Source organism: Stegastes partitus, unplaced genomic scaffold, assembly GCF_000690725.1.
Source record: "Stegastes partitus isolate 25-593 unplaced genomic scaffold, Stegastes_partitus-1.0.2 Scaffold701, whole genome shotgun sequence".
Lineage (NCBI taxonomy): Eukaryota > Metazoa > Chordata > Actinopteri > Pomacentridae > Stegastes > Stegastes partitus.
In genome coordinates, this window is record NW_007578432.1 from 94,001 (window position 1) to 111,797 (window position 17,797).

Consider the following 17,797-nt stretch of genomic DNA (forward strand, 5'->3'; position numbering starts at 1 on the left):
ATCTGTCCCTTTTCCCTCCCGGCTTGCTGCAGAAGCACACCTTCCTCCACATCATCACCCAATCATGTCTGACCATCGGCCGTCTGGAGGACGGCACCTATGGCCCCACTGTGGAGTACTGTAACAACAGTCCGATACAGTCGTGGAGCCTCCACAACTACACTCGTCTGGAGGTCGCTAGACACCTCTACTTCAGTCCCACGGATTATTTTCTCTAAACTCACCTCTCCTCTTGGGGCTGTGGGGGGCCTGAGGTGAGCAGATTAGCACAAGTTAGGCTTAGTCTAGAGGCTGGTGGTCATTTTAGCAGCTCTGTAGCAATGTAGTTTTTGTATTAGTGCAGTAGATCATTCTGACTAGTTTGGGCTTTCACTGTCATCTGTTTTTATGTTCTTGTTTACGCTGGTGAGAAAAAGGTAAATTTGGAGTTTGTTGTTGATCACCCAGGTGCTAGAATTTGCATGCAAATAGTCGTAGGAAGCATTAAGTAGCTTTTACCGGTGACCTTTTAGAGGGAACACATGAAGACCGGGGCAGAGGCATGTTAAGCAATGACAGATGTCCCATCAAGATGGTTCTGTGTATAAGATGCTATCTGCAAGACCTTTAGCCAGTTTTCATGCTAAATTAGATCTCATTTGACATTTATTTTCCAACATAAATATTTTATCTTGATGTGAAAATCCACTGGCTGTCCCCTGGACTGCCCGCGCTCGCTGAATGATGCCTGAGATGGAGGAGGACGTGTTTATTTTTAGCTGATTATCTACGTGCAGGGCTGATTGAAATGGGCTTGCCATTGTTTACAAGTTCCTTTGAAGTGATCCTTCATTGTGAACCTACCTTTCATGGCCCTGGCCTCTCTGGCCACTCTCTCACTGGCCGAGAGCAGCTGTGCACATTCTCTGCCATGTGCATGTTGTAAAACCAATGTATTCCGTTTTTCGATGCCTTTCAGCACTCAGCCTGCTTATTTACATACTTCTGTAAGGAATGTTTAGCATTTCTCTCCGTTTCAGGGTCGGTATTTTTCCTGCCATTTCCAGTCTTTGTGTCTCTCAGTCATTCTCTCGATAGCCAATTCTGCTCTGCTGAGTTATCTGGAGTTTGCACCTCAGAGTCGTGCACAATTGTATCTCTCAAAACGCTAAAGAGCAATTTCACTGTAGCATGCCACAGTTTTTGTGTCCAAGCAGGCTAAATTGGGTAAGGAGCTCCCAGGACTGCTGGTGTGTGTCAGAGTTGCAGCAGTAAAGTGACCTGCTGTTAGATGGCCTGATTTGCTGTTCACACTCAGAGGTCCTCCTGGCATAGGCAGCCCTGGAGGAGAGCATGTACACAAGAGCAGGGCACCATTAAAGCAAATGAGACTGTTGCTGACTCTGCCTTGAGATAAAAGGTATCTGCTGTTTCTGTATCTCCCACAAAAAGCGGTGCAGCCCTGTAGACCTCCTTCCATGGTTGGCACGAGATCGACTCAAACTGGAACTCTTGTGCCTTTCGGCAAGTCCAGTGTGCTGCCTGGTGACAAGGAGGATACTTTTCCTCAGCCGGGGCTTATGGTTAGAAAGCATCCTCATTTAATTAGCCGGTCTCAGCTGTGCACACACTCAGTAACTTGCTCAGGAGACACTGCTTGATTTGCTGGGAGGCTGAGATGGGAGTTTTCTCTGCCCCAAAGCAGGCATGAAATAATTATGAGCAAAGGACAGGACCTCCACATTTCTAGTAATTTCATTAAATGCAGAACATTTTTTCTACTCTCCGCTGTTATACTTCCCTTCTGTCTTCTCTGCCATGAGAGTAGGTTTGGATCTTTAAAAAAAAAAAAAAAAGTATTTTCTTTAATGGGCTTTTTCGCCCTTATTGACAGAGCAGTGAAGGACAGACAGGAAAGTGGGGAGAAGGATGGGGGAGAGACCTGCAGCAAAAGGCCATGGGCGGGAGTCGAACCCACGACCTCTGTGTTGGGGACTGAAGCTCCTGCAAATGGAGCGCCGTGTTGTCCAGTTGAGCTGCTGGGGCATCCCATCCAAAAGGTTTGGATCTTTTGAATGAAGGAAAAAATACTATTCTCAGTAATTCCTCAACCAGCCTCATGATTTATAGATTAGATGTACCTCCAGCTCAGAGAAGCTCCACGTATGAATATGCCATTAAGAAAGGATAGTCTTCATTCATGGTGCTTGTCATCTGCTACAAAAATATTTTTTCTGTTTGGTTGAAGAGAGCAGTTTAGATTTTCATTATAGTGATGATTCCCTACAGTATAAGGAGACCTCTGCGTCTAAATTGTAGCTTTGTTTAGAAAATGTGTATTTTTTTTAAAAGAAAGCACAGAAAGTACAATGTCTGTAGAGCAGAGGAGCCTTATTGTTCCCTTTTTTTTGTTTTTTTTTGTTTTTTGGCAGGTGTGTAAGGTCGTATGCCACCTGCTCTCTTTGTTCTTTCTCTGTTTGAACAAATGTGCCCTGTCGGGCAGTCTGCAATGTGTACTTCAGGAAAGATGTATGTGTGTGTGAGCGTGCACGTACGCGACTGAGCACTTCTTTGTATCCAGGCAGAGAATGTCAGGCCCTTGTGTTTTATAGCTTGAGATCAAACATGGCCTGAGCGTCTCTGTGAGCTCATTAGTCTGAATATCCTCTGTCAACAGTCAAAGCACAATCTTGTTTTAATGAAGAATTACGCCTCAGCTGCAGGATAAAAATATCATGCCAATGCACATATTTAATGCCATACACCAACTGTGGTTTATAGCGGTTCACGTGTGTTGGGTTTTTTTTATTTGCGCTGTTTGAGAACGACTCCCAGAATAGCTGTAAAGCCGAAGTTACCTCTCTTCTGTTGTTGCAAAGTTTTCTTTCATAAATCCATACATTTTGTTGGAGGCTTACCAGCACCTTCTACATTTTCCCCAATTCCTCTCATGGCAGTGTTTTCCCCAGCAGAGGGTCGTCTTCTCCCTGTAAACCGACTCTACGTCCTTCTGCATGTGATCATTAGGACGAAAAAAGCAACTCGAGAGAGGAACGAAATTGCGGAAGCGTGGTACCTCGTGGGGAATTCACATAAATAGTAAATCAAGCCCATTGAAAGCTGTGGTTGGTGAGGGGTGTTCATCTCTGGTGCCCCTGTGGAAGATAGCCACAGGTTCTGTCCTGTGGTTCTCGAGCTCAGCTAATCACAACAGGTGTGTTTTTCCGGTTCGTTCTGTCGTCTGTCTTCTCTGGTTTAACGTGACAGAGCAGCAGAGGGGGGAAGACGCCGTGGAGGGGAGCAGGAGAGGAATACAATAATTACATTAACAATGAGCGTGTTTTATTCCAGTGTGTCGGTAAGGTGTGACAGGGACGGTGAGCCTGCTCGCACAAAACCAGAACCCTGAAACGGAAGCAACTAAATGAAATCCGGGGCATGATTAGCTTCACTAAAATGAAGAAGGCTTGTTAATTAGTTATTGTTAACTGAGCTGAATGAGACAGATCCTGGAACAAAACTAAACGTAGTTATTAGATGAGGGCATATTTGGCCTATGATGCACCTCTGCTCCTGTTTTCAGAACGTTATGAAGACACAATAGCAAAGTTTTTTTCCTTTTTTTGGAACAGCAACATGTTGTTCATACATTATCTGTTTGCAGCTTGTCCGTTTGTGCTACTGTTATACATCATGATGTAAATGTGCCATTGTGTACATGCAAGCAATATAATAGAACACCTCTTCCGATCAAATGACACGTGTTTTTCTAAATATATTTGATCTGTTAATGAACTGCCCATAAATGCCAGTATTTATAATTATCAATATTTACAGAATTCACAACTGTGAGGACGTCTGTGTTGTGTAACTGTTTAGGATTTAAGTCAAAAGGGCTTTATTGTCATTTCAACCACATGCAGCTGGACAGTACACAGTGCAATGAGACAGTGTTTCCCCAGATCCAGAGCTAAGGTGCTACATGCAACAACAACAATTTACCATTTAGGACTTGGATTTTAGTTTAACTCACTGTCATATTTGTTCTTCTTCTCATGTTTCCTGGTTGCATGTAAACAGGTCAACGATATGGAATATAAATGTGTCTCATTAATCATACAGATGCATGTAAGTGCTGTTAAGTTTAAACTAGTGTAGATCAATAGTATTGATGTGGTTTTTGCTGACAAGCAACACAGCATTATGGCTGCTGCTAATTGTACCTATTACACATCACATTGGTTGCAAAGCCCATTTAAAACAGAATAAATACTTGACGCTGCTGTATTTCTTAGTTATTGATCATGTATTACATGAGCATATAAATGTTTGAAGAGGTCGCTCGTAGCAGCAAACGTAGTTATCATGCAACTGATTATTTGTAGCATCTTTCTGGTCTGCATGAAGGTAATGACATGAACGTTAGCAACTAAGGAAGCATATAGTTCTGCAAAGAGATGGTGGAGACCAAAATCGAGCTATAAGAGAGTACATTGGGGCACACAGGAGTCCAGAATCACGACTCCAAATGTATGAAAAAGCTGCTGTGTAACTGCCTGATGTGTAAATGAGCATCTGTTTATGATTTAGTTTGTTATGTGAACTTTAAAGGTGGTAACATGTCGATGTTTTGTTTATTCCTGTTTGTGTAAAAAAAATTAGTCGTTGGGATCAGGTAAAAAAATAGGCCCGAGTAGAAGTCAAATATGCCTGGGTTGTCTTTTCAACATATCAAAGATCTTCCAGTTCATGTTTGAACAAACGCTTTCCTCTTTGGACCTTTCACAGAAACTCGTCTCACTGCTGACTACCTGGTATTTTCTCCCCAGTTTAACCAAGCACCTCCTGACAAAACGTTATTTTTCATTGGGTTGACTTATTTCAACCACTTCTTCACTTTGTCCATTTGCCATTTCATGCAGGGCGGAGAGCATAGAAGCAGTTTGCAGGCCTAAACATTTGAAGTGACAGAAAGCTGAACAGAGCTGCAGACTGGAGCGGACCTCTCCAGTGGTATTGGCAGCACTGGAACCAAGTTAACATTAAAACAACTCGTTAGATTATCCAAAATGGTCTAAATGTTTAACACCAAGTGTTGCAGTCACACTGAAGCAGAGAGTTTTTTGTAGACTGCTTTTTTTTTTTTTTGCATTTTGATGCCTTTGATGCTCAACAGTCACTCACAGAGAAATCCTTGCTAATGACAAACCTCACCAAGAACAGGAGCCTCAATCCTCACAGCAGCCTCAATATGTGGTCTGTTGTTCAAGGGGCAGCACTTTCCCTTTTCCTTGCCTGGAACATCGACTCTCTTGATGTTCCCATTGTTTCTTTCTTGCTCCGGCTACAGCTAATGAGCGTAACAAGCTGCAGGCTCGGGCTCATTTACTGGGCCGACAGGTGAATTTGTGAAATGTGGGGAATCGATAGCTGAAGTGTGTCTGTGAAGGTTCGTCTGAGTCATCCACGTAAATTCAACTTTTTCCGAACAAGAGATGTGTCAAGACAGAATTGGTGCAGTGAAACAAGGAAGCAGTTCTCCTTTATTTGTGTCTTGTCAGTACATTACATCTGTGTAATTGCATGTTTTTTTTTCCATCCCTCTCTGCTCAGCGGCTCACTCTGCTGCACGTGAACAGCAACCAGTGCTTGGACATGCCGTCCGAGGAGGACAAGATGGTCCCCACCTTGAGAGACTGCAACGGCAGCCGCTCTCAGCAGTGGCTCCTGCGTAACATGACCCTGAGCGTCTGATCCCTCACCTCTCTGCTCCCCCCTCCGACTGTTCTGATCTCCTCATAACCGGTCCTGGCTCTCCGCACCCTCACCAGGTGGCTCTCACCACACACATCATACGCCTCTTTCTGTGACAGCCCGGCCGACAAACACAGAGATCCAGGCAGCGGCGGCTTATCTTCCATTATGGAGCCGTCTCCGCTTACAGCTCACCGCAGGTTGGAGAGAAGCCGCACCTGCCATTTTGACAACAACGACGACAATGACGAGCTGTAGCTTTGGGGGACGTCTCGGCGTCCAAGCCGGGAGAGCGAGGTGTGGGGTCTGCGCACGGAGAACACTGATATCAAAGCAATCACACTGTGTCGGACACCTGCTAGCTGTGCATCTGCTCTGCTGCTCAGACTGCTGCTTAGCTGCTGGACAAACAATTTAACAGAAACTCATCTGTAAGGTTGTGAGACACATTTCTACGACGGCCTCCAGTATTAATGACCTTCCTTGTGCCGTGTTCAGGCAGAGCACCGGTGTGTTTACTGTAGGTACAGCAAGCTGTCAAACATAAAAGGAAGGTTGTGTTGGTGGTAGAGCTCGGCCAGTACTGGATCTGTGACGCTGATGTTGATATTTGAGAGTTAAACTAACTAACTGATGACGATATATCAGCTGATATTTCTTTTTTTTTTTTTATCACTTTGGTCTAAGGAATTATAAACTATTACTGCAGCTATTGTGCATATACTTTTTTAATTTATCAGAACAGGATAATTTCTGGAAGCTGTGTCTCTGCTTTAAGTTATTTCTCATGGTAACGGCTGACTGGCATGTGAGGGGTCACCACTGATAGGAGACGCACTCGTGGTGCTTTATTGAACGGAGAACGCTGTAGCTCTGTATAATCTACAAACACCGATACAAGATCTTGTTTCCATTTCTGTGACGAGCCCACACGCTGTAGCATTAGCGATTTATGTCATTTGGAGGGAGACTCATTGTGCTGTTACGTTTCTATTCAGTTTGGAGAGTTAGCAAGCATGGCTAACGAGCATCCAGAGAGAAAATGGAAGCCGGCCTTCACAGATGCCGACCAATCAAACCGCAGACGATTCTAGCAAACGCTAACGTAGGAACGCTTCTCTTTTCACTGCAGATAAACTTCTTGTCGATTACAGTGTTGACCAAATATATGCACAAATCAAGACAGACGTTAATTATATATATTTAGAATTAACTTAACTGAACAGAAATAACATTCTTACAAAAAAAACTCCTTATATTTGATTATTAAAGAACCAATAGATGTTATACGATTGTGTTTCAGGTTTACGGCCGAAGAATAAACTCGTGCTCTTTTGTGCGCAAACCATTTAGCGGAGACACTTAAATTACCTCAAACATATCTTTGAAATATTAGCGCTGAACTTTCTAATAATACGGACTTAATGTTCCATATCAATGTAACAGGAATTACAGCATTGAAGTCTATTTGTGACGGAGCGCGTGTAGAGAGGAACAGAAAGTGGCGTAGGATTGGAAGTGCAAGTAATCAACGCGCTCTTCTGAATAGACGGGATTCCTTTCTGATGAATGTAAAAGTTTTCCCCGAATGACGACAACTGTAAATGGAAAAATCACACTGTGTTGTCACGGCTGTCTGAGAGGATCATCGCTTAAGACGAACATCAGCGTCCTAAAGATTTCAGATTCCTTCGACTGAGACGATCTTTACGACGGAATAGTTCTGTGTGCCTTTAGAAAGTTGTTTTGTGTTTGTTTCATTGGTTTTTGGACGATTGAATCATTTTTGTTGTTGGAAAAAAAAATTTACAGTGTTTTTCATTTCAGATAAAGAACAGAAGCATATTGATATTTATTACTCATCATATCTCCTGAACACGCGGCCGCCATGCTAACCCTCGTTCAGACATTCGGTAAGTGAATATTCAGTGTGTCGATATTCACCAATCGCTCATTTCACGACGTCGTATCGGGCTGTTGTAAATAATGCTGTTGACTTGTTTCTAGCACCATTGTTGTTGTACATACAGAACCAATTATTTTTCTAAGATGCTGTAAAACTTGAACACACTCAGTGGAAAAAGACATTGAATGATAAAAGATCACGGGGGTATCGCGGTGTTTTTGTTTTTGTTTTTAATTGAGGTAATAAAAACCAGTGCTCACCATGGGGGTTTTTGAAATTTCGGTGTGTTTTGAAAATCAGTCCCACTAAACCAATTCTCAGACTACCTACAGGACCTTAGGCTAGCGGACATGAGGGAGTGAAATCCCGTCGATGCTGCTCCGACGCTGAATCCTCGCCAGGTGCCCGCTCGGCGTTCAGATGAATAATTCAGTGACCTCTTTGATATTACGCACACATGTTTATTGTTTTTCATTATCTTAAAGTGCATGGTGTTAAAATAGGAATGTAATGTTTCAATGTGCTGGTTGCAAAGTGATGTTACCTGTTTGTACGTTTTGCCTTTTTGTAGAAAAAAAAAGAAAAAAATCTAATAAAACCTCTACTGAACATAGAGTTAATTTCACTGTCAAGCAACTGACAACATTGCGCCCAAACAAGTTGATTAATAAGCTTTTAAGACCCCCATTACCAGGCTTCGTTCAATGTGTGGACGTGGTAGATTGCAGCCTCTTCCATTATGACAGGAGACAACAGCAGGATGCCATGAGAATTACATTTGGATGTCGCCTTCCTCTTTTGTCCAGCTTGTGTAAAAGGAGCCAGCTGACAAAAGTCCTCCTGACATGGATCATTATTCTGTGTATATTTAAGCAAAAGAAGACTTGACCTTTTAGGTGGCTCTGCTTTGTTAAAATCTGAAGGCAAAATTACTCTCAGGAAAGAAAAAAAAAAGAGAGAAGGTCCATGGAGAGAGAGAACAGGATGAATGTCACACAGCTTCAATTAATCACGCTTTTAAACATTTAGTATCTGCTTTTTAATCAGTTGATTAATGAGCGATGTTCAAAATATTTGTTTCGTGACCAAACCTCTAAAAAAAAAACCACCCAAATATCCACAATTCAGAATCTGAAGACAAATGACTCGAGCTGCTAAATATCAAACTTGTTGACGAAAGCAATCGTTTGACATTTTGGGATATTTGTTTTTTTTAAAAACAAAATGAGAGGCTCAATACCACTCAGTCTGGTAAATAAGAAGCTATACATTCAGCAGATATTTAGCCTAGCTTAGCATAAAGACTGGGAGATTCTGCGGCGACAGCTCGGCCGGTGTGCCCACCAGCACCTTTTGAAGCTCGCTTATTAACACGTTGTGTCTAGCTCGGTTAATCCATACGAAATCCAGCGTATAGACGCCAATTTGTAGTTACAAGAGTTCATGTGGTGCACTATTTCTTGGCTGGGAGACCCGACAGCCTCACAGAGAGGCCTTGGCTCCCGTTCAAGAACTAGTCCGGCACATAGGCGATGTAAAATCTTGTTTTTATGTAATTAGTGAGCTAGGTGGTTTTAGTTACATATGGACAGAGCCAGGCAAGCTGTTCCGCCTCGTTTCTGGTCATCGTGTTCAACAGACCCAACCAGCTGCTTCCTATGTTTTCATAATCAGACACGACTGGTGTGAAACAATAAGCCTCTCTCCCAACTGTACAGCTACACCTTTAAAAGACTAAACATTCAAACTAGTTATTCGATTTATGGCCCATAATAAATGCAGAAAAGCAGTTTGCATTCAACACGACGCAGGGGAAAGTATTCCCTTAGTGCATATACACTGTACATTTCCATTACCTTCACTGAGCTTCTGTACAAATGTTGGGTAAACCTCTCCATGGTAGCCACTGCAGAGGTATTAAGTGTTGTTGTTGTGGAGCTGACAACACATCAGCGCCTCACCACACTCTCAGCAGGGGCCCTGTGGGGACTGACTGCGGTTTCAGTCAGTCTCACACCTGTAGGAAGCCAAACTCAGGCTGGTTAACTGGCCCTGTGAGGATAAGATAGTGGGTCTGTGGCCACGCCAGGGGGGTCCATTAAGGGGTGAGATGCTTTAAAATACTAGCCCTAATGGAGGCCTTATCGGTGGCTATCTGCAGCTCGCCGAGGCTGGTGACGGTGGAACCTGCTCACCGTGGAGGCGGCACAGTTCTTACCTACTTAAAGCATGAGCTCATTTAAGCACAAGAAATATAAAACTGTGACTATGTCTACAGACCCACAACCATATTACACCTTGTCTAATTCCCTCATTTCACACACTTAAGCCCTTAAGTCTCCTCTATTCCTCAGACTATTTGTTTAAATAATTCTCTTGCGTATTCTGTTGTTTTTTCTCTTTAAAAGTTTAGTGGTTCTTTAGAAACCAGAGGCGTTTGTTTAAGCACTCGAGTTTTCACGGTGTGCTTAAATAGCAGGCATCGTTGGTTTCCTATTTGTCCTTGTTTGTTGTTTCTTTCTTCTTTTCTTCCTCTGGTCTCCCTTCACCCCAACTGGTTGAGGCAGATGGCCCTCTGGCCACTCTGAGCCCGGCTCTGCCGGAGGTTTCCTCCCTTTTAAAGGGAGTTTTTCCTTTCCGCTGTTACCAAATGCTCGCTCAGTGGGAAATTGCTGGGCTTCTCTGACCTCGCTATGTAAAGTGCCCTGAGACGACATACAGCATGATGTCATTTGCCGCCATATAAGTAGACCTGAATTGAAATTTTGTGGCAGTAACACGATAAATCAGTGAGGCTATAGACATTTCTTTATGCTGCTTTAGGTCACAGCAGTGTCTGATTGGTGTTCTTGATTGTGTGCCGCTCTGCCCGTCACTCCCTGCTCTCTATATATTGGCTTCCATCAACTAAGTGAATCCAATAATGGGTAAAGGCAGAGTGGGGGAGAGGGAGAGGGATAATCAACCCTCTGGATGTGCCTTTTCTCCTCACTTGAGACCAAAGGAGAAATCCTGCACTTAATTGTTGAGGGGACCTGAAGTTCCAGAGCGCCTGCATTGAAAAGCAGCTTTAATTAGACATGGTTTGAGGCCAGTATCTCAGAGGGGGTCAGATCCACTGCCACAGGAGGCACACACACCTACGCACAGAGAGAATAATGTGCAGTACCTGTCCGCAAATGTGCAGAGCCAGCCTAGGGATTCAACTGAGACATTTCTGATGTATGCTCGCAATCTCTTGAGTAATTTTTATTGATTTTCAGGGAGGAAGTGCCTCTAACAAGCTTCTCCTATGTGATAATCTCCTTTTAGCGACGAAAGCAGTGATTAGGAGGAGGGGCCCCGCTGCTTTCAGCAGTAATTGTGTAGTAATCAATCATCAATCTCCAGGAGCTGTTCTACAAAGCACTCCTGTTCAGATGCTATTTTTGACCGCAGCAACAACTAATAAGGTCTTGCTTCTGCTTTGGAAAGAAAAAAAAAAAAAGGCAAAAAGCTACACTACAACAAAATTTCCATTTAGGTTTAGTGTACCTATTAAAGCCCGCATCTACAATTATCTTTAATCCCAGAATATGTGACTGTAAGAGGCGACATCCTCATTATCAGAATCTATTTTGTGGTTAAATGTTGCCGCTTCCTTCAGTCACTCATGAGCAGCTGTCAAGCCATTTGATTACCACAAGATATCCGTTTCATGTGTCCCAATAGGAGGCTCCATATTTTGACCCAATTGCTTGACTCCCATGGAATCGCTGGTTTAGAGATGCTGCTCCGCTCCTCCACCACATGGTTTTACGTTACATGCCAAGCATAGAGGAGAATCTGTTAGTGCCTCGCCATTCAGAGAGCACGCTTCGGATCATGTTAAAACCTCCTCCTCCCAGAGAGAAAATCATAGCACACGTCTTTTACCAGAAGAGGGTTGTTTGTTCAAAAATCAATATTGTAGCAGTAAAGGAAGAAAAAAAAAAGATTATAGAGATCTTTTTTTTTGTAAGGAACTTGTAAATTTGTGGGGGGCATAGAAGAGCAAATCAGTCAAAGCCAACATCAAAGCTGAAGCGGTTTTCCCTGCTCTGTCTCTGATTGTAGAGATTATAAAGCAAGATGGAAAATTGGAGAAGATTGTCTGACGTGATTGGCTGATCTTCCCCGAGAATGACCTCAAGTGCTATCCTGGCTGATTTAGAGAGGGGGACGAATGCATCCAATGTCCTACATTGGTCTGATTAGATTAATAAATCAATCCTATCCCCACCCGCCCATCAGGTTGTGTCCAGGCTATTTTTAAGAAATGGGTTACAGAAGATCATGAAAGTATTTCTGATCGCTGCCTAACACGAGCTTCATATTGGCTGTTGCGAGAGGCGGCATCGACGCGCCGGTCGTAGATGGCAACGGGAGATAGTGTTTTGCTGAAGGGAAAAAAAAAAGCAGCCATTTTCTGGTGATAATTATAAAATACCTTTGCTTTGTGCAAGCAAAATGTGCCGCTTTGTAAAATCCTCCCATTATTAGACGAGAACTAATCTGCATATATTCCAATTTAGTGCACAGTGTTACACATCAGCTGCCTTCTGGTGTGTGACAAGAACAAGCCCGGACCTTAACCTCTTTCTTGTATTTAGCTGTCAGTGACAAAGCCTATGTGCTGAACAGAAATAAGAAGCCTTTCTGTGGGGGTTTGGAAGGTTTGAATGATGGTTCAAATAAGGGTTTCTATAGACTCCCTTATGGCTGATCATTTCTAGGAACATGAATAAATAGCATATTGTGCAATTGTCTCTGTGAGTGTTCCTGAAATGAATCCCTGTAGAAATGAAAGCTTCTAAATGTGCGCCACGTGAAAATGCTTTGCTTTGAAAAGAAGAATGAACTGTACATGGCAATAATCCATTTCTCTAACCAGGTCTGTTACACACGGTTTACAGCTGTGTCCCTTAAAGGCCCTGAAAACATATTATCTCAATGAAATTCTTGCTATTAGTCCAGCGGCCAACCATTAATTCTCCGACCGTTTTGTTCTCTGCTGATTATTTATCATTGAGGGATAAATAATGAGACCTGGGAGGGTGGGGACCTGTCACCCTTGAGCATTTTTTTTTTTTTAAATTCAAGGTAGCAAGCAAGGTTGCCGCTGCCAAAGAATAAAATAACTATTATTTCAGTGTTTTCTGCTATGAAGCAATTATGTTTCAGCCAAGAGAAATGTTTTTGGGTCCAATGGATTCGAGAGAAATGGTCTGATTTATTAGTATTTGGTCTACCAGTGCTAACTGGCAATATGGCTGCCATCATTTTCAAGAAAATAATTAACAGAGAATTGTTTTTATTCCTAGATTTATAAAATGGATTGCAATGAAATCAGTAAAAAAGGAGGAATGAAGCATGTTTTCTTCACAGTCGTTCATCTTTGTTCTTCCACTGAAACGATCCCGGCAGCCCTGACGTGCACTGAACGCTGAACAAGGTTGTAGCCACATCAGTGTGAGGTGCAGGGGAGCTCACTTCCTGCAGTAACATCTGATAAGTTTCAGGAAATCGTCTGGTGCTGGGAGGAGCTGTTGGGAAAGGTGTCTCGGCACTGTCCTCTCCTGGGGTCATCCAGATGCTGTTGGAGCCATTCATGGCAGATCTGGTTGCAATGCGTTCCTCCAGACCATGACCTGAAGAAGAGTGCATTCTTCTTGAAAGTCTCCCTTGTTGGAGGTAAGAAAGCCAGCCTTGGTGCACCAGACACACTCTGGGCTACTTCTGACCTGCCTCTGTCAACGATGTAAACTTAGTCTGACTATAACAGGCCAGAGTAAGCGGGGTTGCCCTCGACTTGTGTCACCTACGTTATGCAGCTTAGAGCATGAACGCCAGCTCTCAGGACTCTGAGGGCTGCAGCCTTTCAGAGTCCAAAATATGTTGCCACTGTGACACACCCAGTGAGCCCATGTACTGCTAAGACGATTTCACAATGCTTGTCAACAGTGAAACTGCTTCAATCAATCACTGCACGACTATGAATCGGCGAAACCATCAAGACAGAAGTTGAAGCTGGTGTGTCACCTTGGCAACAGAAAGCAGAAGAACAAAGAGTGAGTGTCGCCTGCAACCACAAGCACTTGATAAGCATCAACTGCATGAAAGTCACTGACGGCACCTTCAATTCAGATTTCAACCTCATTTGCCCGGTGATAATTGAGAGAATTGCTTTTGTTTTTTTTCTTTTGTTGAGAAGATCCTCTTTGTGGGGTTTACCATCGTGCTCAGTGTGGGAACCAGTGCAGGCAACGAAGCTCGCAGTCAAACACTGACAATTACTGTCGCAATCTCTTGGCTGGTGGAGCACCCTGATTATTCTCACACTTGGCAAGGTTGGTTTTTGACGTATACGGAGACACTTCAAGTTCTCATTTTCAGCAAGCCGTGTTTCAAATTGTGCAAGGTGTTCCCATAAACTTGTGTTTATAATTATCTGTAGTCATGTCATACCGATAGTCTCACAGAGCGATGTCATCTCATCATACTCAGAATGTAAACACACAGCCCTGGTCCATGGTTTATTAGTAGAAAAAGCTATTTATCAAAACATTACAGTCCCCTTGATTGTGCCATCTTCGTGGTTACTATGGCAACACCCCATCCCATCATAATTTTAGGGTTAGAAAACATTTTACCAAGGCCAAAAATGATGCTATACTTTTTTAAAACTTAAACCAAATGGTCATTATAGATGCTTACCAGTGTCACCTGTCAAATCTATTTACTGGATACATTGTGGTCATTAGTGTATACAGAGAAAACAAAAACGATGCTGCAAAAAAAAACATTTTCTGAAATTTCTTTCCATTTTTCTAGCTTAATGGTATCCATATTTCTAGTTACCATAGCAACAGTACAGTCAATACTTCTCAAGTCCTTTCTATTAGACCCCAAAACAAGCATCTTGGCTAAAACATCATCGCTTTATGGCAGAAAACACGACGTTTTTTATTTGTAGTCCTTTGTGGCAGCCATCTTGGATCTTGGAAATTTAAAATTGCTCAAGGGTGACAGGTCCACATCCCGCTAGGTCTCATTAGATACACCCTAATGACAAGAAACCAGCTGAGGAAAAACTACATCAGACGTTTTGGGGTCAGGGGGACGTTTGGCCTTTAGCTGCCTAACTATGAGAGTGATGGAAATCCTTCATGAATACCTTATTTTCGGCCTCAGGTACATCAGTATGTCACATGTGAGATTGTTGTTATTCTGGTTTTAGGCGGTGCTAGACTTAAGCCACATACTGCCCAGAATTTAACAACATTTAAATGTGAATCTGAATCAGATCTCATTAAACTGCACACACATTCTAGTGAAGCTGTTTTTGATCGTTACTCCTCACTAAATAGTACCTAATAATGTTTTTTACTTACTTTATTGTATTCGGTCATGAATTTTTAATGGTATTAAGAAATACTGAGATTTGAATCCATTTCAGGGGATTAAAACTCAAGAATTGCAGACTGCCAGCGTGGAAGGATTGTTTCTGTACAAGAAGCAAAACAAGAACCACTGCTTCCTGGAGTTTAAAGCTCCTTCTAGAGTGCAAGCACGACAGACATGTTGACAAAAGTTGTGTAAAAACTTTTGTTTCAGCGAGTTTATGTGGGAAACACAGCAATTAAGAATTTCTAACTCAAGGTGCTGGCTGGTTGGCTGTTGGCCAGTCCACACTAATAGCCTTATTTTTGCTCTGCAAATATGTGAATAGTCTTTTCCTCCTAATGAGGGCCAGAATGCATGGATTGGATGACCCGTGTCCCCCTGCACTCATTATAAAAGCACAGAGTCCTGCAGAAGCTGTAGCTAATGTTCACCTAGCAATTATGATGGAACTGGTGACTGATGGGAAAATCTTTTCCTGTGCGTTCCCCTCAAAAGGCCTGCGTCTCAGAGCCTTGCAGACAACGCTCGGAGGCATCTCAACTTTTTCACTGTGCTGCCACGCAATCATTCATTTGGAAACAGTTATGTCAGGCCTTGGTGCTGTTTTTAGAAGCTACCGTTTGTACAGTAGGGCTTTGCTGGACTCTGACTGGACATGGAATATCATGTGGTGAACCACAGGGAGCTACAGGATGATAGGGGGGGTAGATTTAGCCTGGAACCAGACTGATTTAACAGCATATTGATCCCTGTGAGCTCAGACACTGGATCCAGAAATTGTAAAAAAAGAGAAAAAAGAAGAAGAAGCAATAAACAACTGTAGACATGACAACGTACCTGGCATATAAAAACCAACAAATGCTGCACCACACAAAAAGGGATCCACATTTGTTCAGTTACCTTGTCGGGGACTATTTAACTTTTATTTATCTACAGTTTTTTTTGTGTTTGTTTTGCCCTTTGTGGAGAGAAAACAAATTGATCCACGTTGCTGTTGCATTGATTATACAGTATGTGGACATTTCACATCTGCTTTCATGGTGGAATCTTTACTAATTGATACTAGTGCCTTCAGCAGGGGAGAAGTGATGCCAGAAAGCCAACAAACATCACAAAAACAAACGAAGGAGGGAGGGAGGGAGAGGAAGAGAGGTGGAGATGGATGCACTCTTTGTTAGAGAGGTGCTGCTATGTTGTTCATCCTGCCTCGTGTGTTTGAGAGACGGTGCGTAAGCTTGGGTAACTATGGTGTGGGTGTATTCCTCTGTGGCCATGATCTTGGTAATATGATGAGTGAATTCTGGTTGCAGCTTTTTTTTTTTTTGTCCCCCCCCCCTGGAGATTTAATATAGTTTGCTGCGAGTGTCAGCAGCTTCCCTGCAGAACGTGTTATATACCCTGTTAGGATCTCCAGTGTGTTGCATTCACGGGCTAAAACGGGTGCAGTCACCCGTGAGATGGATGCGGGGTCATCAGCGGCTGTTAGCACAGGTGACCCAGAAGAATAACCAGTAAACAAGGTGCATTTGTAAATGCTGGCTGCAGAGAGGAGGGATTTTCCTTGAACTGCAGATGTACTGAAGGGAAAATTAGGAGAACAATGAGATATATTTGTTCAGCATTATGAAACCAAGGATGCGTCATGGTAGTCCCTTTGCAACAGAGATAAAGGCGTCAAAATCTTGCTTTTACTATTTATACAGCGAGAATTTTTTACCAACATATTAACCACAAACAGCCACCGGCCTGTTTATCCATTGATGGAGTCTAAAAAAATGTTGTTTCATTATTTCAAAGTCATAATGACATCTTGACTGCAGTTTCACATGTTTGATCACTTGGAAAAAAAAAAAAAACTGTCAAATCAGGCGAACCCTCTTCCCTCCTCCTCCAAATTGTCTGTCTTTGTAGTACCACTAGGCAACAGTGAGTGCATCACTGGAAACGTGGAAGTGCGCAGGAGCTGAGCAGGGAAATCGAAGAGAAAGAAGGATCTGAGCAGCAGAAAAAAAAAGAAGAAAAAAAAAAAGGAAAAAGAGAGCATCTGGTGGATCTCTGCCGCTGAACCATGAGAATCCAGTCGATATTTCTCTAAGAGAGGGGAAAGGGTGCCCGAAAAGAGCCTGGCAATCAGCGTCGATGCGCGCAGCCGAAAATGACGACAGTGGGACAGTGATTTTCTTCCTCCAGCTCGTCATTTTTTACTGTCATGTGCTTGGATGCAATTTATCTCCTATGTATACAGATCACAAAGGGAGGACTGGAAACCGACTAATCTCCAACACAGCCGCAAGTGCGCACAGAGAGGGCTCGTCCTGGGAAGCGTTTCCAGCGAATAATTACGCAGAAATATTTGTCTTCTACCGACCGCTGAAGGATTTTGAACTTTCCCATGAAAACTTACTCTGTGAGTACAGTTTTGAACAGGTCGATAATAGCCCCAACCTTCACGGGCGATGAGTAATCCACGACGCAGCAACTGATAAAAACCTAAAAACCTGGACCTGCGACTGGCGCGTTTGGATACCTTATCCTGTGCGTCGCTTCTTCTTCTTCTTTTTTTTTTATTTTTATTTTTTATTTCATATGGCTTCTATTTCTGGGGTTTGTAAACTACTCGTACATTATTGATATTTCATGGCTGTAGAGTGTAGCAACAGTAGTGTGTGGCGAAAGAGGACAGTGCAAGACTAACTGGGGGCGAAGACATCGCACTTTTAACGCCTTATTTCC

General features: G+C 42.9%; 1 protein-coding gene across 2 annotated transcripts in view; it reads left to right on the forward strand.

Annotated features, from left to right (window-relative positions):
- Positions 1–5,899, forward strand: part of galnt13 (polypeptide N-acetylgalactosaminyltransferase 13) — a 37,593-nt gene extending 31,694 nt beyond the window's left edge. For both annotated transcript variants that reach the window (XM_008290883.1, XM_008290885.1), the window contains exon 11: positions 5,593–5,899. In XM_008290883.1, coding sequence (XP_008289105.1) covers positions 5,593–5,733 — 141 coding nt within the window. In that variant the 3' untranslated portion in view covers positions 5,734–5,899. The remainder of the gene's footprint in view (positions 1–5,592) is intronic.
- The last annotated feature ends 11,898 nt before the right edge of the window (positions 5,900–17,797 follow it).